This window comes from Gloeophyllum trabeum (assembly GCF_000344685.1).
Source record: "Gloeophyllum trabeum ATCC 11539 unplaced genomic scaffold GLOTRscaffold_00003, whole genome shotgun sequence".
Taxonomy (NCBI): Eukaryota; Fungi; Basidiomycota; class Agaricomycetes; order Gloeophyllales; family Gloeophyllaceae; genus Gloeophyllum; species Gloeophyllum trabeum.
This window is the reverse complement of record NW_006920412.1, coordinates 2,722,893-2,744,642: the sequence shown is the minus strand read 5'-3', so window position 1 is coordinate 2,744,642 and position 21,750 is coordinate 2,722,893. Positions and strand designations below refer to the sequence as shown.

The following is a 21,750-nucleotide window of genomic DNA, read 5'->3' as shown; positions in this document are numbered from 1 at the left end:
GACATAAAGCCCAAAATTTCGGTCCATGTCCGGTATATCACGGCGGACACAAGGGCCTTGCCGGTCTTGGTGTCCGATCACCTGGCGGACATACCAAGTCGTCGAAGTGTCACACCCAGTAGTCCTTGTACTAGGTTGAGTGGTGTCTCTTATGCTTCTCAGTCAACTGTCAGCTCGTCTCGTGTATATCCAGGTATATCCTCAGCAACGGTGAATGAAATGCAAGCTTTGGAAACAGTGGTGGATCTTAGGAAGACTGAAATACAATATCCCGGAGTAATCATGTCACGATCTACTCGTTGCAGCGTTGGGCGTGTGCCGGTTTCGAGGTTGGATCCGTTTGGCGGACACACCGGGGGGCGCCCGAGCATAGGTCACTTATGCGGACATAAGCAGCCCAATTTGGGCTGACCGGATCCTAGAGGCGGACATATCCGGACCAAATGTGTGAGGCCATAAGGGCCGAAAATCGGGCACTTAGGATCAAACATCAGTACCCATATGCCGGGGTCCTAGCTCGGCACGGGGTTGACATTTACAGTACTTGTCGATGGGCTGGTCGTCACCTTCGAGACGCCGTTCGACGTTTCTATGATGCTTAACGTGGTCGACTTCGTGACGCCAATCGACGCTTGAGTAGAAGGATCAAAGCTGAGGATGAACGTTGTCGAGGGTTCCTTCGAAATATAAGTCGTGAGGCTAGAGGAAGTGTAGTATTCGACCGAGGCAGTGGGACCGGAGGTAGTGGTTGGGTCTGACAGTGTGAAAGGGGAAACGAAACCGCCATGGTAATCCAAAGGAACGTGAGACGAGCCAAGTGATGATAGATGGTAGACTGCCCACTATCGGCAGCGGCGAAGCAGAGGAGGATTGAATTAAATCGGGGGGACAAGAGGACGCAGAGGCCGCGATAGACCTACCTCAGCGCACACGCCATATGTCAACACAGTAAGTGTTCAATCTGATGAGGTGGGTGTCCGGGCAAGTGATTTCCTGAACCATACAATGCACATGCGCACGGGAAGTACGGAAGTATCTCCTTCCACTGTATCGCCCAATATCTTGCGTAGGGGAATGGAAGTAGGTCAAGCTGCTGCCGGATCGTCACTGCGGGCACCAGCTCTCGCGCAAGTCGTTCTATGCCCCGTGCAGACATATGAGAGATTGACAGGGAATACCAACAAGGAGAGGATGAGTTCCATCTCGATAAATCAGCATGATCCAATTCATCTTGATATTCACCTGACCGTGGACCTGCCATGGACATACCATCGCTGTCAGTGTCAGTGTCCGCTAACAAGCCAAGGATAATGCCTAAGCGCTGGGGTGGGCACCCCATCGACTACCTCCTGAATTACCTGACATAAAGCCATGCGTTCGACTGTTGTCGGAAGCCAGCCTCGAGCCTCAGGAGCATGCGTGTACCTGTCTGGCTGTGAGGCGAGGTTCTTCCTTCCTCCCCAATGCAAAAAGAGTATACCAAGCTGAGTTGCCATACGTGTCATGGACATGAATGAAGGAAAGAGATACTATCACTTCCTCGACTTGGACGACATTCTCCTCTTCGTCGCTTTCACCGCCTTGTCGAATCTTCCTCTCTTCCTCTGCCGAGGACCCTCCTCCACGCTATCCTCCATATTTCTTGCGCGAGATCTCTCCAAGGCCCCTTGCTTCTTCCCTCTCTGTCGTAACTCCTCATAACCATCCCCAATCGCCCCATTGCGACTCCTCCCAACGGATCTGAGCACGTCGCCGAACTCGGCGTCCAAACCGTCTCCCCGACGTCTGCCCTGCAGGCCGCCCATACCACCAAGCGCGATGTCCTCCTCGTCCATCCTCCTCCGCTTGGCATCCTTTTTCTTCATCACCAACCGCATCATATTTTCCTCCTCGAACTCCGTCATGCGCTGGATCTCCCGGGCACGAGCTGATGAGAGCGAAGGTGTGGCTCCCAAGCCTGAAGCAGACTCGGTATACGGCTTCGTGGGGTCCAAGTGGGTAAGGGAAGACAGCGCGGTCGGGATCGGTTGCCGCCGGGATTTGTCTTTCTTCGACGTCTCCACGTAGGGTACCGGGGCGAGCTTGGGAGGGCGGTAGATTCCATCATTGTCCCTCGTGTCTTCAGCATCAGCACCTTCTTCCGCCTCCGACGCATCTGAGTCGTTGCCTATAAGGTTTTCGGGGTTTGGCCGGAATGCGAGAGGGTCTGGACAGAGACAAATATGGGTAAAATAGCCTGGGCATTGCACACATAACAATATTTCGCACCGTTCAGGACATTGCCGTCGGTAGGCGCTTCTTCAGCAACCCGCACCAACTTCTCAATCTGATACCGCATACGCCCTTCCAAAATCTTGATCTTTTCGAGCACCACCCGTCCCTCGACCATCGAATTGACCAAGTCCCCAGGGGAGGAGCCACGGGGCTCTCGATCCAACGCCCCGAACGGCTTCGAGGGAGGAGTGCTCTCTTCTAGACTGTGCCCAAGGGCCCGATGCGCGGAGACGAGTGTGAGATTCTGAAGGTAAGCGAGCCCAAGGTGATTTTTGAGCGACAGTAGTGAGATGCCATCTCGTACGTCCAGCTCGTCAGAGGACCTGCAAAGGCGCAGTAGTTTAGTTCCCGGCCTGTCAAGATTCGAGTAAGCAAGAGCTCACTTTGCACGTAGAGATTGAATGAGCTCGCGCACAGATGACATACTCCGAGTCATTTCGTCTACGACATCGCAAAGCTCCTTCTGCTCTTTCGTAATGGTTTCGCCGTCCATCTTCGTAGGTGATATGGTGGTATCAGGCCTCGGAGCTGCAAGCGAAATATTATAAGAAGCTGAGACTAAGTAGAACAAGGAAAGCAGGATGGTTCAGTGAACGGTTTTCTACGCCGCCGCTCGACAATTGAGCGTTGTGCAGTAACATCAATAGACTCAGAGCCCAGTGCGTTTCATCCGCAAACCTGCTTGATACAAAGATTAAAGGCCACAAAACATACCTAACTCGATGTCCTGGTGTGCTGCACTGTGCAGTGCAGACACTGCAGAGAAGAAGTCGGGAAAACTTCAGTGCCACAAAACCAAGCTGCAGCAAACAAAAGTGCTGCTCAATTCTTATTTCGTTCGTCCGTTCGTCTGTTCGTTCGATTGAGCGCGTCCAAAAGAGTGAGGAAGCAATGATGGCCGGCGATCCGGGACCACGGTCATGTGATGTGCTCACCGTTGGTGGCCGACAGAAAGTGCAATCCTCCCTACAAAGTTAAGGACGCGAGTCGCTATAAATGGAAGGTCGAGACACTGTGCGGTAACCCCGCAGCGTCGCGAGGGACTTCGTCTGAAGTCGGGGCGACTCGCTTCGGAATGGGAGTCCTAAGGCGGTGAGGAGGTTGTGTACACCACCTCCCATGATCATGAGAAGTTGAATCGTTTGTTATATCAGTACACATGTAGTTTTAATTTTTTCAAACTGAACCCCAAAGTATAATACCAAATGCAGGCTTTGTGTATAGATTGGCCCTTGTCCGGACTCAAAATGCCACGATGTCATCAATATCGGCGCCTTGGAATGACGGCATTATGAGACAGAGAACGAAAGAAAATTGTCAAGTTGCGTTATGGAGTGAAGACAACTAAAATCATCGCAAGTTTAAAATATCGTCCATGGGTGGGATTGAACCTCGACCTCACATCATTGCATCTGAAATAACCCGTCACACTAACCGCTGCACTAGCGGCACACTACCAATAGTTAACAATAAGGTAATATGGTAGTCGCGCAACCGTCTGGGTGCATGCGCTGCAATGGCTCCGCGCCCACTTTGCGAGCCGCTGCGCGACTCGCTTACATAATCTGCGTCCTCAACTTTGTAGGGAGGATTGCATTTCGTGTGGCCGACACATTTATTTCCTGAGGCTTTTTCGAGATATACGCACAAGCATGATAAGAGCCCCAATTGGGTCAATACTCAGCCTGGGCACGGGGTCCATATATCTCAGAATTGCTATGAGGAGAATAATGTGGCATGTAATCTACGTCGACGGATTCCGTCCACATAACTAGCCACCACGGAAATTCTCGATGCCTTGCCGCGACCGGTGAGCACATCACATGACCGTGGTCCCGGATCGCCGGCCATCATTGCTTCCTCACTCTTTTGGACGCGCTCAATCGAACGAACAGACGAACGGACGAACGAAATAAGAATTGAGCAGCACTAAAGGGTGGCCGAAGTTGCAGAGACACCCCGACATCCGCAATTACCGAGGACGGGGATCAGGATTACAGAAAAGATCGTCTATTCTTGCATGCTCTACTTGTACTTAGTATTCATCTTCTTCATACGGCCTGTAAACTTGCAACCTCTCCACAGACTCCCTCATTTCAGTCTCTGCAAACACAGCAGCCTCCTTCGCAACAGTAAGCTTCTTCTCCAACTCATCCGCCGTCATCGGGCGCAACGCCCCATTCTCCTCAACCAGCCCCAGCTTGTCGAAGCGCGCGAGAGTATTGCCAACACGGGGCAGCCAGCCTTGACGATCCCAGCCGTTGTCGTTGAACGCAAGCACGGCCCGAACTGCAGCTGTATTGATATCCCGATGTAGCTCCTCTAGCTTCGAGAGCTGCACTTCCATCCAGCGAGCTCGACGCTCCAGCGCGAGCGTCAGCGCCGCAACCTCGTCATCCCTACCGGATCCTTCTTCGGTGCCTTCATCAAGGAAATCGTCACCTTTCAGCATATCGCGCAGAACACCATCGAAAGACGAACTATCATCCCAGGTGGTGCGAGGTAAGAGACGGAGGAGGTCCGAGATGGTCTGCGTCAACGTCTCCAGGAGCTGCTGGAACGACGACACAGCGTTGTCGATCGACCCAGAGGGCATATTATTGGCGAAAGATCCCCCGCCAACCGATAGAGCGGACAGCGCGTGCACCAAGGGTCCATACTCCAAGGGCATCTTCGCAGCGGGATTGATTTTCGACAGATCGAAGACCGGATGGTCAGCAATACGCATCCAAGGGCATTGCTGGTCAATATCTGCGAATAGCTGAGCTAGAGACGTCGGCTCGTACAGGGGCATCCTGTCGATGGACTGCGCCCTTGAATTATTAGACGAGACTGCGCTCCCGTGAGTGGCTCTGACGAGCAATCCCTGAGGTCCGTCCGATTGCGTTGCAGGAAGCGCTGAAGCCGCTTCAGAGGCCAACTCCTCCTCTTTCGGGATCTTGATAGGCTTCGTGGCAGGCTTGTTCTTCTTGGGCATCTTCGACAAGATCGGGACTTGAACTGTAAGGTCCAGCCTTGACGGGGGCGGCGACGGCTCTCTGGAGCTCTGGCGTGTCCTTGACTTGCCTCCACTCTTGCTCGGGGCAGGTGAAGCCTCTCGCGAATCGACGGCCTTAGCCTTGGTAGCTGCGGTCTGTTTCTTGCCAGAGCCTGAGTCCGGAGTAGAGCTAGTTCGCGCAGCTTTCTCCTTCGCAGCCGCTTCCGCCCTCTCTTTCTCCTGCCTCTCCCTCTCAGCCTTCTCTTTCTCGAGCTTCTCTTTCTCAGCTTGCTCCTTCTCGAGCTTATCCTTGTCAACGCGGTCTTTCTCAGCTTTCAGAGCTGCGGCTTTCTCCTTCTCAGCCGCCTTCTCCGCTGCGACTTTGGCCTTCTCTGCAGCTCTCGCAGCAGCCTTCTCCTCAGCAATCCTGCGTCGCTCTGCTGCCCTCTCGGCTGCAGCAGCTCTCTTCGCTGCCTTCTTGTCTGCTTTGGCCTGCGCGCTAGTCTCGGCAGGAGATGCCTTGCCTTCCGAAGCCTGCTGTCCCTCTCTCGATGCCTGATTATCGGCACCCAACGCAGGGAATTCCGTCGGAGACAGGGCAGGAAGTGGTTGGGTGGGTGAAACGGGTCTTGACGCTGTTGCGAAAAATATATGCAGCGGAGCAAGAAAATAGAAACAAAAGAAAACATAGTTAGCGTCGAACAAGACGCGGATGCCGTACCAAAGGGGAGGGAGACGTTCGTCGACATCCCGCTTGCCATGGGAGTGATATCAGGGAGTTCATACACAGCGTAGCACAGGACCGAGACTGACGAGGGCATAGAGGTGACCGGGCCGGGGCCATGACAGTATCAAGGCCGATGAAAGAATTTCCGCACTGGGAAGGCACGGCTCGGTACCTGGGACTCCCTCCCCTATGGGTAGATTTTAAAAGCTCACCTTGAACTGAGGACCCTCCTTGGGACATCTCCATATTCGTAGAAGGGCCACTCCCGGTGCCATGCGCAAGAATACTTGAGGGTACGGGGCTCGACATCGCGCTTTCAGCGAAATGCAAGCCTGGAGGAACCGCAGAGATGCTGTCCGACGAATGCTGAGTCGCGAAACCTGCTGCTACTGTCGCCGCCGCCGTGGTCATCACAGGAGACGAAAACCTTGCCGAGGACATGATAGCGGGGTCACTGAATGGCTGAGCGGGACTGTAGTGAAACGAATTCGCATGCCGTGGTTGCTGGTCTGTGGCCGGGAGTAGTACAGGTAGTATAGCGAAAATGGGTACATGTTCAACAAAACGATGCATGTCCGAAAAGTTACGTCAACAAATAAAGAACAGTAGAATTACACGAATAGAAGCCTCCCACCATACTGTGCCACGTTGCGCATGGACGCATCCCTCTCGCGACTTGACCGTATGAAGTCTCTCAACTGGGCTTCGCTGACGACGTCGTCGAAAGGCTGGAACCGACTCGGTTGATGCTGGGGATACGCAGCCTGCGCGTTCTGAACCAGGGGAGACGCGATGTTCGAGCCAGGCTGCGTGTACTCGGGCTGGCGCGTCGGGAAGTGCCACTGCTGAGGCTGGGGGTTGGCGGTGGGGGAGGTCAACCTGGGCGAACTGTAGAACTGCCCATGTGAAAAGCTGTCATTGGCGGTTATAGGTGACCCGTGAAGAGGCGACGAGGTAGCAGTCGATCCCTGGCGCCCACGAGCGAAGCCAAATCGAGACACCTGCCTCTCTTCGTCCAATCCGCTGAGAGACGAACGCCCAGTCGGAGCCGAGGTATCCTCACCAGCCTCGGCGAAAGGATTGAAGGAACCGCTGTAGTTCTGCGACAGTGGAGACCCCTTCGCCATCGACTCGTAGAGGGGCCGACTCGGATTATGGGGAATAGCAAGACCAGGCGGCGTCCCGTACGGGTTCGCTAGATGCGGCGACCTCAATCCAGGGAAGGTATCCAGGTAGTTACCTTGGAACGGAATATTCGCCTCCGCCTCAAACGGTGGAACGAGCTCAACTTCCTCATTCGTGTCACTCGCGAGCTTAGGATCCAGGTTGAAGCTGAATCCTCCCTCATCGCCGCCTTGCAGATGCTGCAGCATGCGATCCAGGTCGGGGAAGGGATTAGTTCCGCTCGTCGTCGTCGGTGCTTCCCGCCGTGCCTTGACATCATCCAAGAGCGCCTGCATCTGCGCAGACATCTGGTACGAAGACTGCGACGGTACCATGCCGATCTGCGGAGACTCTGTCTGGAGACGCTTGGGCGGAGGCAGACCAGGAGGTGCGGTGAGCCCTGGGGGTGGACCAGAAAGTCCCGGAGGCGCAGACGGTACAGAAGACTGCACAGAATCCACGGACTGTGGCCGCGGTGCTGGTGAAGGCGAGGCCACGTCCCGAGATCCTACATCAGATTCGACAGCAACAGAAGACGTCGGCGACCGGGGCGGCGTCTTGTCCTGTTCCTTCACGCGGGCTATCTTCGCGTCTGCAGGTGTGCTGGGTCTCGGAGCTGTACTAGCTGGCGTAGGCGGTCTGGACGACGACGGCTGGGAGGTCGCCTTGGCAGAAGCAGCAGCAGCGGTAGTGCGAGGGTGACGTGGGGCGGATGCCTTCGATTCGGCAGTAGAAGGGGCAGTTGACGAGGAAGCACCTATTCGAGGCTGTCTAGTGCCTCCTCTCCGACTGCTTCTTGCAGTCGACGCTTGATTAGCAGCCGCACTATTATTATGCAATGCGGAGTTCCCAGACCCCTTCTGTGCCCATGATGCGCCGCGTGGTAGACCAGCTAGAAAAGCGTCAAATCTACGAGAACGAGACAGGGCTGCGTGTACTCACGTTCTGCCTCATCAGCCTTCTTGATCGTGAACGTACTCCTCGGCCGATTCTCCATATCCTTCAGCGTATGTTTCCTAGCGTACAATCAGTATCCACCCTTCCCTTGAAAGAGGCAAGCAACTCACAAGGTCGTCAAATCCTCCTTTGTGAAACAATCCTTCTCATCTCCCCACTCGTGCAAGTTCATACAGCTGTGGTCATTACACGTCTGCCCGCGGAGGAACGCCATGCAATACTTCGCCGTCCCGTAGCTCGCGCGCATCACATCATTCCCGCCGCCAGGCGAGGGCGCACCATCGACGCCCGCGATCGCGCGCGCCGCGTCCTCACGCCGGTGGTACGTGATGTACAATCCGACGACGGGCGACCGGCCGCCGGGCGGAGAGCGCTTCACGAGCACGATCTTCGTGATCTTGCCGTACTGCCCGAAGTACTCGTTCGAGCGGAGCGTCGGGATGAGCTGTTGGATGAGGTCAGTGGGATAAGTGGGATAAGGAGTGGGGAGGGTATATGCGCGGCGTACCTCCTCCTTGGCGAAGCGCGGGCCGATGCCGACGACGTAGACGACACTTCGCTGGACGACGCGCACGTTCGCGAGGTGGCGCCGGCCGAGCGCGTCGAGCTCCTTGCGCTCCCGCTCCCGCTGCTTCTTCTGCTGCATCAGACGCTTATGGCTAGGGCACGAACGTTAGTGCTCAGCCAAACAGCAGAAGGTCCGAAGCGTAAACACTCACTCTTCCTTGTTGATCGGCTTGAACTGCACATTCTCGTCCGAGTATTCCCTCCGACACGCAGGGCAGCGGCCGTTCAGGTTCTCCTTGATATGGTGCCAGCAGAACCTGCATATCTTCGAATATCCCTCTTAGCCACAGCACATCAAGCTACGTTAAAGCGACGTACCTGGTAACCACACACGCAGGGCTTGAAGTTGAGATCCGAGATGTCCATTTCCTCGAGACAGAGCGGGCACTCCGCGTCTTCCTACAACGCCGCGCGGGGAGACGCGCTCGAATACCGACTTACATAGGAGCAATGCAGAGCACTCACCGCCTCGTCGTCGCTCCAGTACGCGTCCTGCACGCCGGCGAGGACGTGCGACTTGGACTGTGCGGAAGCGCTGCTATGCGAAGACGGGAACGAGTGGTTTCGACTGGCCGCCATTGCTGTGCGTGATATCGTCGCAGAGGGTTGTTTCGGAGGGGTTGTAAATAGACGGAGAGAGATAGAGGTGTGCGTGCGTGCTGCCAGGTTGCGAGGCTCGGGGATGCTGCAGGGACGCGACAATGAGGCAATGTCAGGGAGGTTTTCTCCCGCCTGGTGGCGTTGTTGTGCCTTGTTTGGCTACGCTTCGCTTTGGCGCGTGAGACTCTTGGGTGGCACCAGGTTTGGAGGAGAAGGTGCTCCAGCCTCCAGGGGATGTCTTATATCTACGGATGCTACAGCGTCTGTCCTGGAGCTATGTGGGTGAGACTTGTCTGCGTCGCGGTTATCTGATACCTCTTCTGCGCTTTACGGGACTCGGGAAAGCACCCGGAAGCCCCAAACCCACGGCACAGCCAAAGTGAAGCTTAAGGCCATCTGGCTAAAATAGACAGAGTATGAGATATGTATAGGATAATCCGCTCCGTCTATTACGGATAATACATGGCCGACGAAGCAGTCGTGTGTGGGCAATAAAGGGAATATCGATACACTTGTTTTGGTGAGTAATCCTCCGAGCTCAGACGTCAAAATCGTCGTCGTCAAGTACTGCTTTCCGGCGTTGATACTAACACGCCATGAGAAAAACACCGTCATCAGCAGTGATCACAGTGATTATCAGACAACACTCACCACTATCGCGCCTTTCGTCCCGGATCCTTTCGACTGAGCGTCCTCCATCTGCGAACCATGGTTCATACTCTGCTCCAACATAGATCACCCAACACTCACCTGGTCAAGCAGCTCGATAAGTTGCTGCTCGCTGACTCTACCTCGCAGCTGACCCGTCTGAGCCATCCTCAGCAGGATAGACTCGACCTGCCGGGATCGCTCCGCGCTCACGAGTGCTATGCGGGCCACTAGAACAACAAGCAAATACAGGCACAATCGTTCCGTGCCCAAGGCTCCTTTTCACATCCATGCGCAGACAGACGTACATCGTTCCCGGGCAGCAGAATCCAACACCGTCGCGAGCAAATCTCGCCGCATCTGCTCCTCCTGCGCCTTCTTGCCCTCGTCCTCGGCGCTCTCGCCAGGCCCGTTCGCCTGCTGGAGCTGGTTCATCCGCGCAGCGCGTATCGCGGCAAGCTCAGGATCCGCCATGACAATTCTGCAGTCGAGTACAATGAGCGTGCACTGTCAGTAGTCAGTTGCACGGACTCGGACAGGGACGCCGCGATCGAAGCAGTGCACGTGGGCCTTCCTTTTCGGGACACAATACGAGACGCGCTTCTTTGTCGCACTGGGGCACCGCCACAACGTGCTCTTGTGCTCTTTGTGCCCGGTTTATTGTTCCAGTCATTAGGCAGGCGCGCTATAAAAAGAGGATGCCTGCAATGAAGCCAGGATCCCACCTTCTTCCCAGTCCCGCCATCAGCCCCTACCCGCCGCTAATAATATTCGACCGCGTCGAACTTGCTGGCCAATTACTTTCAGACTAGCTCTAGTTCTACTTCAAACCTTTAATCGAGTTCAAGACACGAAATAACGCGCTTTATCATGTTCTTCAAGTCCGTCGCTGCCCTTGCCACCCTCTCGCTCGCAGCCGTGCCCGTTGTGCGCGCTGCCCAGCATGCAGTAACCGTCGGAGGACCCGGAATCCTCAAGTTCGATCCTGAGACTTTGGTACGCATTGATTGTTTTTGTATTGCGTACAAGCACTGAAGAAAATACGCGAATAGACCGCCGATCCAGGAGACACTATCATCTTCACCTTCAAGCAGAAGAACCACACCGTCAGCCAGTCGACATTTGCCAACCCATGCCAACTCATGGACGGCGGCTTCGACTCTGGCTTGTAAGTCCGCCACCCTCACAACAGATACCAAATAATCATTATACGTCTCCAGCGTACCAGTGGCAGACAACAACACCAACGGCCCCTTCCCCACCGCCCAGTTCACCGTGCAAGACACCAACCCCGTCTGGGTGTACTGCCGCCAGGCGAACCACTGCCAGCAGGGCATGGTCTTCGCCGTCAACCCCGGCGACAAGTTCCCAGCCTTCCAGGCCGCCGCCACCGGCAACACCACCTCCACCAATTCGACGTCCACCACCAACTCTACCTCCACCGCGACGACAGCGTCCGTGGTGACCGTCACCGCGACGGTGACCGTCGGGGGCGGGCAGGCGGTGACGACGACGTACGGCTCTTACCCCGGCTCGTCGGCACCTACATCTGCTGCGTCGACGGACCACAAGGTCGTCGTCGGCGGGCCGAACCAGCTCACGTTCAGCCCGGCGAATATCTCCGCGCAGGTCGGCGACACGATCACCTTCGAGTTCCAGTAAGCAGCTGTTCTCCTTATCCCGGGTCATGTGGTATTTAACATCTTGCGTGCAGTGAGAAGAACCACACCGCGACGCAGTCGAGCTTCGCCAACCCCTGCCGCTCCCTTACCGACACCTCCACGAGCGGACAAGTCGGCTTCGACTCCGGATTGTAAGTCGCCCCTCCCCCTGCTCCTCCCCTCCCGTTCTTCCCTTTCTCACTCCTCCCTCCCCCAATAGCATGCCCGTCAGCAGCGACGCCCCCACCTTCCCGACCTATACCATCAAAGTGAACGACACCGCGCCGCTCTGGGTGTACTGCAGGCAGGCGAACCACTGCGGGCAGGGCATGGTCTTCGCCGCGAACGCGGTCGAGTCCGGCGCGAACAACTTCGCCGCGTTCCAGGCTAAGGCCAAGCAGCTCAACGGCACGTCCACCTCCAGCTCCTCAACGCCCTCCGCCACCAAGTCGAGCGCGGGCGATAGGAGGAGCAACGTCCATAGAGATGCGGGCGTGGCGATGGCGGTTATCGCTGCGGCTGTCGGGATGCTCCTATAGTGAGACGAGGGATACGACGCACGACACGACTGTTACGATTCGTCTTTCGCTCTTGGGGCGCAGGCCACTGGTGGCCCGCGCATAATGGTCTCTCTTTGCTTGCCTATCATCCACGAATGTATCGATAGAACTCGGACTTACTCGCGTATACTGTAGCATCTACGTAGTGTAATACTACAGTCTTTTCTCTTGCCTAATGCACAGACCGTTGGGATCCCACCAGCAGCGCGAACGCAAGGTCACTCAATCACCGCTCACATCATCAGCGTCGTCCGTATACACCGCTACCTACGCAGCAGCAGCAGCACCGCCCTGCGCATGCCCGCTCCTCGCCCTCCACTCCGCCAGCCAGTCCACACTCACCGGCTGCACGCCCTCCCACGTCGTCCCCCGCGTCAGCCTTGGCAGGTAATGCTCGACCCTCGCCAGCGCCCACTTCAACCACACGCGCTCCTTCGCTCTTTCCTTCTCGAGCTTGTTCTCCGGCACGGGGAGGGGCGGCGCGCCGGTGACGAGGCGCTGCAGCGCGGGCACGAGGGTCAGCGCGACCACGAGGCTCGGCGGGGGTCTCGTCTTCGTCTTCCCCTTCTGCTCAACCAGCTCCGGGTTCTCCTTATCCGCGGAGGACGAGGGGGAGGACTGCTTCTGCATCTCCAGCTGGTGCCGCCGCGCGTCGCGCAGACACGCCGAAGTGAGCATCGCGCACGAGACGAGGTCGGACGTGACGGGCGGGAGCTTGTACGGCCCGAAGAGCGCCGCGGCCTGCACGACCTTCGCCACGGGGTGCTCCTGCTGCAGGGAGTGCAGGAACTGGTGCACCGCGCGCTGAGACGCGGGCGCGGCGGGGAGGCTGAGGGAGTGCTTTTGGTAGTCGGAGAAGACCTCGAGGGCGATGAGCGGGCAGTGGAGCTCTTCGCAGCGGCCTGGCAGAGCAGTCGCGACTTAGCCACACGAGCAGGATGAGTAAGAAAGGGAGGGGAGACGCACGGATGAACGCCTCAGCGATCCTGGGCGAGAAGACCCGCCCGCCCTCGACCCAGCGCGGGAAGAGCGCGACGACCTCGCGCACCTGCTCGGGCGTCGTCGCGAGCCCGAGGAGGTGCACCCACGCGCTGTTGCGCACCTGCTCCGGGAACTTGCCCGCGGGCGGGTGCTTGCCGATGCGGTCGGAGACCCACTGCCGCAGGTTGTTGAAGCGCTGCAGGCGTTCCTCGGGGGAGAGCTTGCGCTTGCGGGTGGAGGTGGAGGCTCTGGGGGAGGTGGGAGCGGGGGCGGGGGAGCTGGCGGGGGAGGAGGAGGAGGAGAAAAGGTCGCCGTCCTTGGATGCGTCTGCGTCGTCCTCGGCGAAGAGGTCGTCGATGAGGACCTTTTGCTTCTTCTTGTAGACTTGTGGAAAAGTCAGCGCCTGCCAGACGGAACGCAATGAACAACGCACCAGGCAGACTGCTGTGGATATTCCGCTGTAAGACAAGGCTACGACCGGTCCATGGTCGACACGTCCTGGTTGCCCGTAACAGAACGCTTGCCATGGCTGCCTGCAGATGGTCGTTGTGGCTTTGCTAGACTTGGATCGAGAGGAAAATGAGTTCCCACGGTTCCTTCCTTGCGTCTTCATTTCGACATGCACTCCTCGTTCTTCGACTGCCCAGCGCTCAGAAGTGGGTTTCGACGACGTATCGCGCTTCTGCTTTGTGCACGTCGTTGATGTCGACCTTATTCTATGATTGCACTGCACTGCGAGTTCACAGACCCGAAGCTCATCAGGGTCAACTCCGAGTCAGGTATCTGACAGTCCACATAACGGTGGAAGACCAACGGGCATTATGCATATCTCTTATACGCCGGATGCGAACCAACGTATCTTTTCTACCATGGGACTCCTTGGATCCCTGCCGTGAACTCGTACCAGAGTCTCACCATGCGTCCTGGTACAAGTTCCCGTCGCGGACCCTCGAGCGTACCGACAGGTCCAGGTTCCCACCTTCCCTCGGGCCTCCAGCAATCAATGTAATTGACCCGGTTCCGCTCGTGATGAACAGCTCGAGCCTGACTGCTTCGCTGGAGCCACTTGGCCCTCATCCGGTCTGTCTAACATACATACTCGCTTCACACTTCACCTGTAATATTGTGGATCTTCGCTGGCCTCTCAATAGCGTCGGGGTACGTCGAGCACCGCTGAGATACAGGCACGACAGCCGTGCCTGAACTAGTCTGAGCGCTCACAGAGTGGCCTTGAGAATACCTCAAGTACCATGCCTCCTGCTACCGCAGTCTGCAGCCTTCATCGTCAAAATGCCTGTCAGGCCTCTCTGGATTGTCACCGCTGCAGTCGGCCTTACTTCAATCATCTTAGGCTCCCGCCTAGGTTTTTACGACCGCGCCCCTCTCATCCTTTTCAAGAATCGATTTGGTCTCCTTGACGGGAACATCTACTCCGATGGTCCTGTACCTCTTGTCTAAGTGCTATGGTCTCTGAACACGCGTTCACGCGTCGCGGACAGTCCCTCCCGAAGTCGTCCCCGACGCCTACTATATCAGAGTCGGCGACGAACTTAATGCCGGCAACGCCACTAACTCAGGCCGTACTGCCCAATTATCTACCCACCTTCTGACCGATAACCCTGCCCGTCCAAGACGACCTCGAAGTCAAGGTCCCCGGATGCCCGAACATCGCCTTCACCCCGCTCCCCTACACGCACGCCGTCTCCGCGCACTGGATCAATCTCCGCTACCCCATGGGAAACGCCCAGGGGAACCCGCTCGACCCGCACTACGTCGCCTGGCCGGCGCACGAGCGCACGGCGGGGGCCAACACGTACGGCCAGAAACATATCTACGAAGTGCAGACGAGTACGCACGATACGACAGTGGGCATTACATACCACAATCAAATATTGATGTCGTGATTGCAGTCAGTCGCGATGTCCATAGCATACTTCAAAACGCTTCTGGGACTGGGGCGGCCAGACGTTCTGCGGGTGGGCTGCGAAGTACATCGCTGTGGGCTATTCCTCGCGCACACTGGCTCGCTGGTAGACTAACGGCGGGTGTGCAGAACTCAGGGACCATCGGCCACCAGCTGGCGTGCCTCCCCCACGATAACAACCCGTACAAGCCCTGGATGCCGTTGCTCGAGCAAGTGTCCAACGGGTCGAAAGCGACCGTGCGCTCGGGTTCCTTATAGCCTACGTACTCTGGCTAACCTTGCGATGCGCCAGGCCACAAACGGTAAGCACCTGCGCCAGAAAGCCTCCTTCGACAAGTACAACTTTACCAAGGTGTCCGTGTCGCGATCGGTATGTGTCCCCTCCCTCATCTTATCGTCTCGTGTGGGCGATTGTATGGGTGATACGTACAGGCCGCGGGGGTGTGGTCGTACATGAGCGCGCCGGAGAGCCAATACTCCTTCGAGCAGCAAGCGGACTGTACCTGCGTCGCATGGCGCGCGGCTCCAGCAATAATCATTAACCCGCGAGATATACAGGGCGGGGTGGATGAAGTGGTATACCGAGGTGCGCTGTTTCTCGGCGAGGCCGTCGGGACAGGTGAGCTCACGAAAGACGCTGCGCGTGCAGCAAGGCGTCCCCCCGCCGCACGTCGGCGCGGCTGCGCTGTACAAGGCGCACATCCTCGACGTGTTCGTGCCCCGCCTGCGGGTGGGGGTGGACGACGTGATCAAGTGGTGGAGGGCCGCCCACGGGGACAGCCCGCAGACTGTGCGTCCCCCCCTCTCCCCCTCTCGGGGTCAGCGCTGACATCCCGTCCCCATCCCCAGGTTAGGCTCAACTTCAATTCCGCTTTGGACGACGGCCAGGTGGTGCCAGTCACCGCCCACATGCTGCAGCCGTATATCAGGGGAGTCATGCCGGACGGCGAGTTCGACTGGGTGAAGAAGATCGATTGGTCGTGAAGTACATCCTGTACACGGCCTGTAGTCTACTGTCCCCAATCATGCGTGGAATGGCTCGCCGATGCGGGTGGCTGCACAGATGGGCTACGCTGCTGGCGCGTCAAGGTCACCAGATCTCAAACTCGAGCTCTCAGCGACGGTGGGTCCGCACAGCTCCTTCCTGGCCACCACCGACGTCCTGGACCCATCGGCAACCTTCCCCGTCCGTGCTCTCGAGCAAGACGTCAGAATCGACAGGTGGTCGCTAACGTCTATGCATGCGTGGCTCGTGGGCTCCTGAGCAACTCCCTACGTCGGCTCCTCACAATACCCAAGCCCTCCTCGCGCTCCAGTCTCCAGGCCCGGGCCTCCCCGACGTGGCTCGCTGAACGCAGCCAGTCTGCACTATCCATCGCCGAATCGACCCAGTAGTCTGTAACTCAACGATGGGGCAAGCTGTCTGGCCCCGCCGCCGTGAGCACTGGTGAGTACGCGTGTTCCGCTGGAAATATACCGCACGGCTCCCGAGCTTCGTGGACGGCGCATGCTCCGCTCCCACCGGTGTAAGCACCTCGGGCCAGCAACGTCGCCATGAAACTCTGGGGGGGACGGACGCACGATGGTATGCGGACGTACGGTGGTATGCAGAGAGAACGTCCGCTGTGCCTGTGTTCGCTACATGGTATATAGTTGTGTGCTTGGTAGTCCATGATACATAGCGGTATCGGTACACATCCATCTTACGCCGCAGTACAACAATCCACCCGTGCTGCCATTCTCATACATACGCCTCGACGAACGCGCCCCACTTTTCGATGACAGGCTTGACGATGGCCTCCCACTCGCGGCCCTTGTAGCGCCCGTTCTCGACGCGCGCGAAGGAGAATATCTCCTTGTGCTGTTTCCCGCCTGTGCGGCCATTGCATTGACCGTGAGCCTCGGCCCAACAACGAAACGAAGGCGCGGAGGACAAGACTCACAATCCGGACACACCTTGAACACCCTCCCTCTCGCACGCTGGACGCCCTTGACCGCGCCCACGCCAGGCCAGCCGGGATCCAGGTACACCATCCCCGCCGCGAGATCGCCGAGCTCGAGATGCACGAGGCGCTCGACGCGATGGCACCACGGGCCCGGCGGGCCGACCTGCAAGCGGCCGCGCATGGCGCCGTCGCCCCAGGGCCAGTACCCGCGCAGGACTTGCTCGCGCGAGCCGCACTGCTTGGACCACTGGTCGAGGCGCTTGACGGGGTTGGTGGCGCGGCCGACTTTGAGGTGGATGTGTTTGGCGGGGGGGAGGATCTCGAAGGCGTAGATGTAGCCGGGCTCGTCGGCGGCGGAGCGCGCGCGCTCCATCTCGGTGCGCAGCGCGACCTGCGTGGGCTCGCTGAGGTAGGCGGGGATCCAGTCTGCGGGTGCGATTGTGGTCAGACGCGGGACGAATACGAGAAGGAACGCGCGACGGACCGGAGAACTTGATCCAGTCCGCGCCGGTCTTGCGCGAGTAGAAGCCGGTGGGGGCCATGATCTCCTTGCTATGCTGGTGGCAGTACCTCGGCGGCTCCTCGCCGTCTTCCCCTGCGTCGCCCGCACCCTTGACCATGCGCGCGCAGCGCTTGCCCGCCTTGGTGACGCCGCTGCACTGGACGGCGTCGGCCGCGGAGGAGCTGACGACGGGCGAGGGCGGCGGGGACGAGCTGGCGCGTTTGCGGGCGGGGCGGGGGTTCGGTGAGGAGGAAGAGGACGAGGGGCGGGGAGGGCGCGAGGGTTTGAGCCCCGAGTCGGAGAGCGGGCGGGCGGGGCCTGGGCGCGGGGCGGTGGGCGTCGGGGGCGGCGAGGACGCGGGCGGAGGACGGCCCGGGGGAGGCGACAGCGCGTACTGCATCGTCAGCGACTGCGGCTGGCCGTAGTGGTGCTGGGGCACGGGGATGGCGAGCATCGCGGGCGGGCGGGGCAGCGGGCCGGGGGCGGGGGGCGAGGGCAGGTACGGCGCGCCATTGGCGGGCGAGGGGAACGCTGGCGGGGGCGGGAGCGGCTTGGAGCGGGGCGACCAGAAGCCGCCGACGAAGCGTTTCTTCCGGGGCTGGGCGTCGTCTGCGAGGGCGAGCGCGCCGAGGCGGTCGGGGAGGTCGTCGGCGGGATCGGGGCTGGCCATTGTCGGCGGTGGCAGACGCGCGCGGGCAGAACGCGCATCTGCTAGATGAGGCTGTGCTGCGGCTGTGCACCTGGCTTTGACTCCTGTCACGTCACAGTGTCTCTGAATGTCCCATGTCCAACGTTCAACGTTCAACGTTCAACCCTTGAATCTCTGCCCTGAATTTATAACCAAATATCTGGCGCTGATACGCGCATGTCTTTGGCTATAAACTCAGATCACAGTCCCTTGAGTACGCCGACATATCCAGGTCCCTACCTTTTCCACCAGCCGCGGGGTACGTGTCGTTCAGTGCGCAGCTCGGCCTTTTTGAATGGTCCATCTAATCCAATGGTACACCTCCTCGATGCACCGCGCTGCAGCTCGCTGGACAGTTCTCCCATAGCGTTCTCTGTCCAAGTCAAACGACCGAGTTCACAGTGTAGGCGGGACGCTAAAGTCAGTTCAACCGACGCAAGCCCGCTACGCATCCGGAGGTCATGTCCGTCCTGTACACCCGCGCGCTGGAATTCGAATCTGCGTCCAACCCGCGCGACCCGCATCACTACGTCTGCGCATACCACGTGCAGGTGAGCCTAATAAGCACTGGGTTTCGCGGTTATATTCTGTCTACGGGGCATTGCCGAGATCGTTGTGCTATAGTCGCGAGCACAAGAAGACGCTTCCGTCATCTGGAGCCGTAATAGCCAGACCTTCTGCAAACTCCGATGGGCGGCCAAGTACATCCCGCTTCTGCGCAGGTCTGGAACTGACTTGCAGGCAGGAAGTGGCTACCCAGTGACACTCGACGACGGCATCACTTCCCAATCAACTGCCAGCACGATTGCCTTTCATAATACCTACGCAAGTGTTCTACTTCTATCCTACACTACAAAGACAGGTGGGTCAACAGAATTCAATGCGCCCCATCTCCCTCGACGAATCTGCTCCACTTTGTAATTACCAGCTTGGACTATCAGCCCCCACGCCCGCGCCGTGCTTGAGCTTGACCCGCGGAAACGCAAAGATCTCCCGATGCTTCGCGTCGCCTACCCATCGTCAGCCGCTCCTAACCTCCCAGGACTCACGTTCCGCGCACGACTCCTCCAGCCTCCCCTCCCCTCGCCGTGTCCAGCGGCGCCGAGCGCCACAAGACCTGCGCAGCACGCCCGTCCCCGCGTCGGCGTGGGTGCGTGGATGTACCCCGACTCGTCCGCCGGGGAGAGTGTCCTGGACATCGCTGGCGCAGGGCTCACGCCTGCGGCCTGGGTGTCGCCAGGGGTCGACATAATCGACATCTGCCAGAGTGCCGAACAGTGTGCACGTCAGTCGTCCGCATATCTGACCACCTGGGAACGCACGCCAGCCCGCTGCGGGTCGAGTCCATGCGGGCGTCCGTTGGCCCGGTCTCCCAACGTGCTGGAGACATGTACACACACCGGCGGGCATTGGCAGTGGATCGTGAGCACGGCTCATCCCGCTTCGTCCGGCACCCGCAGGTCAGAGGGACCAAGTACGACAGCCGAAGCGGGCCGGAGGAGGCGATACGCGCTGGTTCCCTTTCGCGGGCGGAGACAGTCTTGGGCTCGGAGGGGGGGGGAGGGGTGGCCTCTACGCCTGCTTCAGAGCCACGTGGGTGAACGGGAAGCGGGGATCCTGGACAGCCATTTTCGTCCGATTCGTCCTCGCCCGAGCTGGGTTGCGTGAGGGCTGCGGGGCTGCAGGGCTGGGGTGACGAGGACGCCGTCTCAGCGGAACAGTACGCGCAGGTGGCTCGGCTACGCGCTCCCGGGGGACACTCACACCAGCATTTCTTTGGACTTGTTGTTCTGGTCCTTTCAACGAGGGAGAGCTTCTCCAGCCTTGGCGTCAAGTCGCCCACCATCGCCGCAAGCAAATCCGACCAACCGCGGGGTGCTGTCGAATCTGCAGTACCGTGACTTACAGTATGACTTCGGTGGATGTCCGTCCTGAAAGGTCCTGGTGGAGAAGCGCCATTTATCGTTTTCAGAGCACTTATCCGGCGTTCTCGGATCGGGTACTACTACCAAGAACTGCTGATGACTCGACAATGCATGCCACCCGTAGCCCGACGAGCCGCGTGTCCCCGTGTCTGATGGCAAATCACAGTCGAGATATGCCACTGGAGTATGAAGAGGTATACCAGGCTGTGGGACTGAATTTCTGACCAAGACGACGCGTTGCACTTGCAGCCTCCGTCGTGATTGGAATACCGTAGCCTTTTCAGGCTTGTCGCATACCGGAAAGGGAAGCTGTGGCTTCACGCGGAGGGAGGTAGCTTTACTGCGCCCCCGTGCAAACATGTACAAAGATACCATATCGAGAAGAAAGTCATGTGACGCCGGCAAACGCGGACTTCCCTCCGGGCGCATGTCCGACTAGTTAGAGTAACCACTAGGGACTAAGTGACTCGTATAGATAGGAAAACAAAATTTTGTATTCAAATTTGTAGACCTGTGATACATATAGTTGACAAAGATACTACAGAAAGGCAATAGTGCATAAAGGTAGTTAATAAACCCTAACCCTGCCAAGGAAGAGAAAAAGCTTGCACAATCATGAATTGAACCGAACACCTCCGGCAAAGGCGATCACCATTCTAACAACTAGACTACAGGAGCACAATGGTGTTCGGAAATAATATAAATATGTTCGCTCAGGCATAGCCAGCTTACGCAATGCGTTTACATTCTTTATTTTTAGTGACGTGGCCGGGGGCGTCGGAGGTCACATGATAAAATTCTCGAAAAGGTAATATTTGGTCATGTTTGCACGGGGGCGCAATAGCAAAGACGCGCGGAGGGCGGTCATGTGGATACATCGGTTTGCACGCATTTGCCTATTTCCTATTTCGTATGTTTAGCCGTATGTTATTTCCTGAACACTCTTCCTTAGTTATTCCACAGACATTTTCCGAAACATATGATTTCATTATGTCGATTACTTCCGCTTTAGGTCTACGTCATATTGTCTCAGTTACTGTATTTATTTAGCTGTACTTCGTCGAATATACGCCAGAATTCTCCTCTCGCGTCTAAGTCTGACCGGTTTTCAGCCCGAAGACGTGGGTGTAATCACACTTTTGCAAAAGTGTGGGTTTACTAGTGCTCACACTGGAGACAGGTCTCTCAGCTAGCTTCGAACTCTTGTCGACACCGCTTTACTTCGTCGCCGTTCCTCGACGCCGCTCGAATACTACACCTTCCATATCGGGTAACTCAGACAGTACGTATCGTCGGCCGACATATCCTGCACGTACTAAGCTACCCCCGTTATTATGGAGCAGGCACAAGACGCCCTTGCTGCCCTTGCGAATACTTTGAGTCCCGAGGCGTATAACGCCCTCCGGAACATTTTTGTGGATATCGACCACCGGCTTACCCAGGCTCAGAACACGGCTGCTACTATACAGGACATCCAACACATCTTCCAGCAAGCGCTCTCCAACGCCCAGTTCACCGTTAACACCCCTGCTCCCCAACCACCGCCTCCGCCAGCTCCCCCTCAGCCTCGACCCGCTAACATCAAAGCCGAGCTCCCGTACTTCCGTGCCGGGATTCTGAGGACGTACGTGCTTGGTTATCTATAATCG

General features: G+C 57.8%; 10 protein-coding genes across 10 annotated transcripts; 3 read left to right on the top strand and 7 right to left on the bottom strand.

Moving 5' to 3' along the window:
• Positions 1-1,455: 1,455 nt before the first annotated feature.
• On the bottom strand, positions 1,456-3,023 carry GLOTRDRAFT_114948 (uncharacterized protein). The gene is made up of 4 exons (XM_007865529.1): positions 2,989-3,023; positions 2,658-2,802; positions 2,269-2,597; positions 1,456-2,206 (listed from the first exon to the last, which is right to left on the bottom strand). Exons 2-4 carry the CDS (start codon positions 2,765-2,767, stop codon positions 1,533-1,535), a joined length of 1,113 nt encoding a protein of 370 aa, XP_007863720.1. The 5' UTR covers positions 2,768-2,802; positions 2,989-3,023; the 3' UTR covers positions 1,456-1,532.
• A 1,175-nt stretch (positions 3,024-4,198) lies between these two features.
• On the bottom strand, positions 4,199-9,347 carry GLOTRDRAFT_137252 (uncharacterized protein). The gene is made up of 9 exons (XM_007865528.1): positions 9,132-9,347; positions 8,985-9,065; positions 8,819-8,931; positions 8,608-8,758; positions 8,210-8,544; positions 8,085-8,158; positions 6,613-8,034; positions 6,191-6,487; positions 4,199-5,886 (listed from the first exon to the last, which is right to left on the bottom strand). The coding sequence occupies exons 1-9, from the start codon at positions 9,243-9,245 to the stop codon at positions 4,310-4,312; spliced, it is 4,164 nt and encodes a 1,387-aa protein (XP_007863719.1). The 5' UTR covers positions 9,246-9,347; the 3' UTR covers positions 4,199-4,309.
• Positions 9,348-9,804: 457 nt separating this feature from the next.
• Positions 9,805-10,349, bottom strand: GLOTRDRAFT_104441 (DNA-binding TFAR19-like protein; the record flags this gene model as incomplete). Its single annotated transcript, XM_007865527.1, has 4 exons — positions 9,805-9,852; positions 9,918-9,965; positions 10,017-10,144; positions 10,223-10,349. 4 exons carry the CDS (start codon positions 10,347-10,349, stop codon positions 9,805-9,807), a joined length of 351 nt encoding a protein of 116 aa, XP_007863718.1.
• Positions 10,350-10,647: 298 nt separating this feature from the next.
• On the top strand, positions 10,648-12,469 carry GLOTRDRAFT_57642 (uncharacterized protein). Its single transcript, XM_007864883.1, has 5 exons — positions 10,648-10,910; positions 10,967-11,082; positions 11,135-11,572; positions 11,629-11,727; positions 11,796-12,469. The coding sequence occupies exons 1-5, from the start codon at positions 10,785-10,787 to the stop codon at positions 12,112-12,114; spliced, it is 1,098 nt and encodes a 365-aa protein (XP_007863074.1). The 5' UTR covers positions 10,648-10,784; the 3' UTR covers positions 12,115-12,469.
• GLOTRDRAFT_137249 (uncharacterized protein) lies at positions 12,403-13,643 on the bottom strand (the record flags this gene model as incomplete). The annotated part of the gene is made up of 3 exons (XM_007865526.1): positions 12,403-13,037; positions 13,102-13,500; positions 13,550-13,643. 3 exons carry the CDS (start codon positions 13,641-13,643, stop codon positions 12,403-12,405), a joined length of 1,128 nt encoding a protein of 375 aa, XP_007863717.1.
• A 763-nt stretch (positions 13,644-14,406) lies between these two features.
• Positions 14,407-16,304, top strand: GLOTRDRAFT_127068 (uncharacterized protein; the record flags this gene model as incomplete). Its single annotated transcript, XM_007865525.1, has 10 exons — positions 14,407-14,554; positions 14,616-14,696; positions 14,749-14,981; positions 15,046-15,114; positions 15,170-15,277; positions 15,333-15,410; positions 15,473-15,626; positions 15,694-15,830; positions 15,890-16,000; positions 16,050-16,304. 10 exons carry the CDS (start codon positions 14,407-14,409, stop codon positions 16,302-16,304), a joined length of 1,374 nt encoding a protein of 457 aa, XP_007863716.1.
• A 325-nt stretch (positions 16,305-16,629) lies between these two features.
• On the bottom strand, positions 16,630-17,405 carry GLOTRDRAFT_57639 (DUF1766-domain-containing protein). Its single transcript, XM_007864882.1, has 2 exons — positions 16,984-17,405; positions 16,630-16,912 (listed from the first exon to the last, which is right to left on the bottom strand). The coding sequence occupies exons 1-2, from the start codon at positions 17,357-17,359 to the stop codon at positions 16,782-16,784; spliced, it is 507 nt and encodes a 168-aa protein (XP_007863073.1). The 5' UTR covers positions 17,360-17,405; the 3' UTR covers positions 16,630-16,781.
• An 898-nt stretch (positions 17,406-18,303) lies between these two features.
• Positions 18,304-18,963, bottom strand: GLOTRDRAFT_99060 (uncharacterized protein). Its single transcript, XM_007865524.1, has 2 exons — positions 18,521-18,963; positions 18,304-18,435 (listed from the first exon to the last, which is right to left on the bottom strand). The coding sequence occupies exons 1-2, from the start codon at positions 18,698-18,700 to the stop codon at positions 18,364-18,366; spliced, it is 252 nt and encodes an 83-aa protein (XP_007863715.1). The 5' UTR covers positions 18,701-18,963; the 3' UTR covers positions 18,304-18,363.
• A 58-nt stretch (positions 18,964-19,021) lies between these two features.
• Positions 19,022-20,022, bottom strand: GLOTRDRAFT_91941 (uncharacterized protein; the record flags this gene model as incomplete). The annotated part of the gene is made up of 4 exons (XM_007865523.1): positions 19,022-19,186; positions 19,226-19,435; positions 19,499-19,556; positions 19,577-20,022. The coding sequence occupies 4 exons, from the start codon at positions 20,020-20,022 to the stop codon at positions 19,022-19,024; spliced, it is 879 nt and encodes a 292-aa protein (XP_007863714.1).
• A 1,413-nt stretch (positions 20,023-21,435) lies between these two features.
• GLOTRDRAFT_127065 (uncharacterized protein) lies at positions 21,436-21,729 on the top strand (the record flags this gene model as incomplete). Its single annotated transcript, XM_007865522.1, has 1 exon — positions 21,436-21,729. A coding segment is annotated over one exon (294 nt), but the record flags the coding sequence as incomplete, so codon positions are not given.
• Positions 21,730-21,750: the final 21 nt, after the last annotated feature.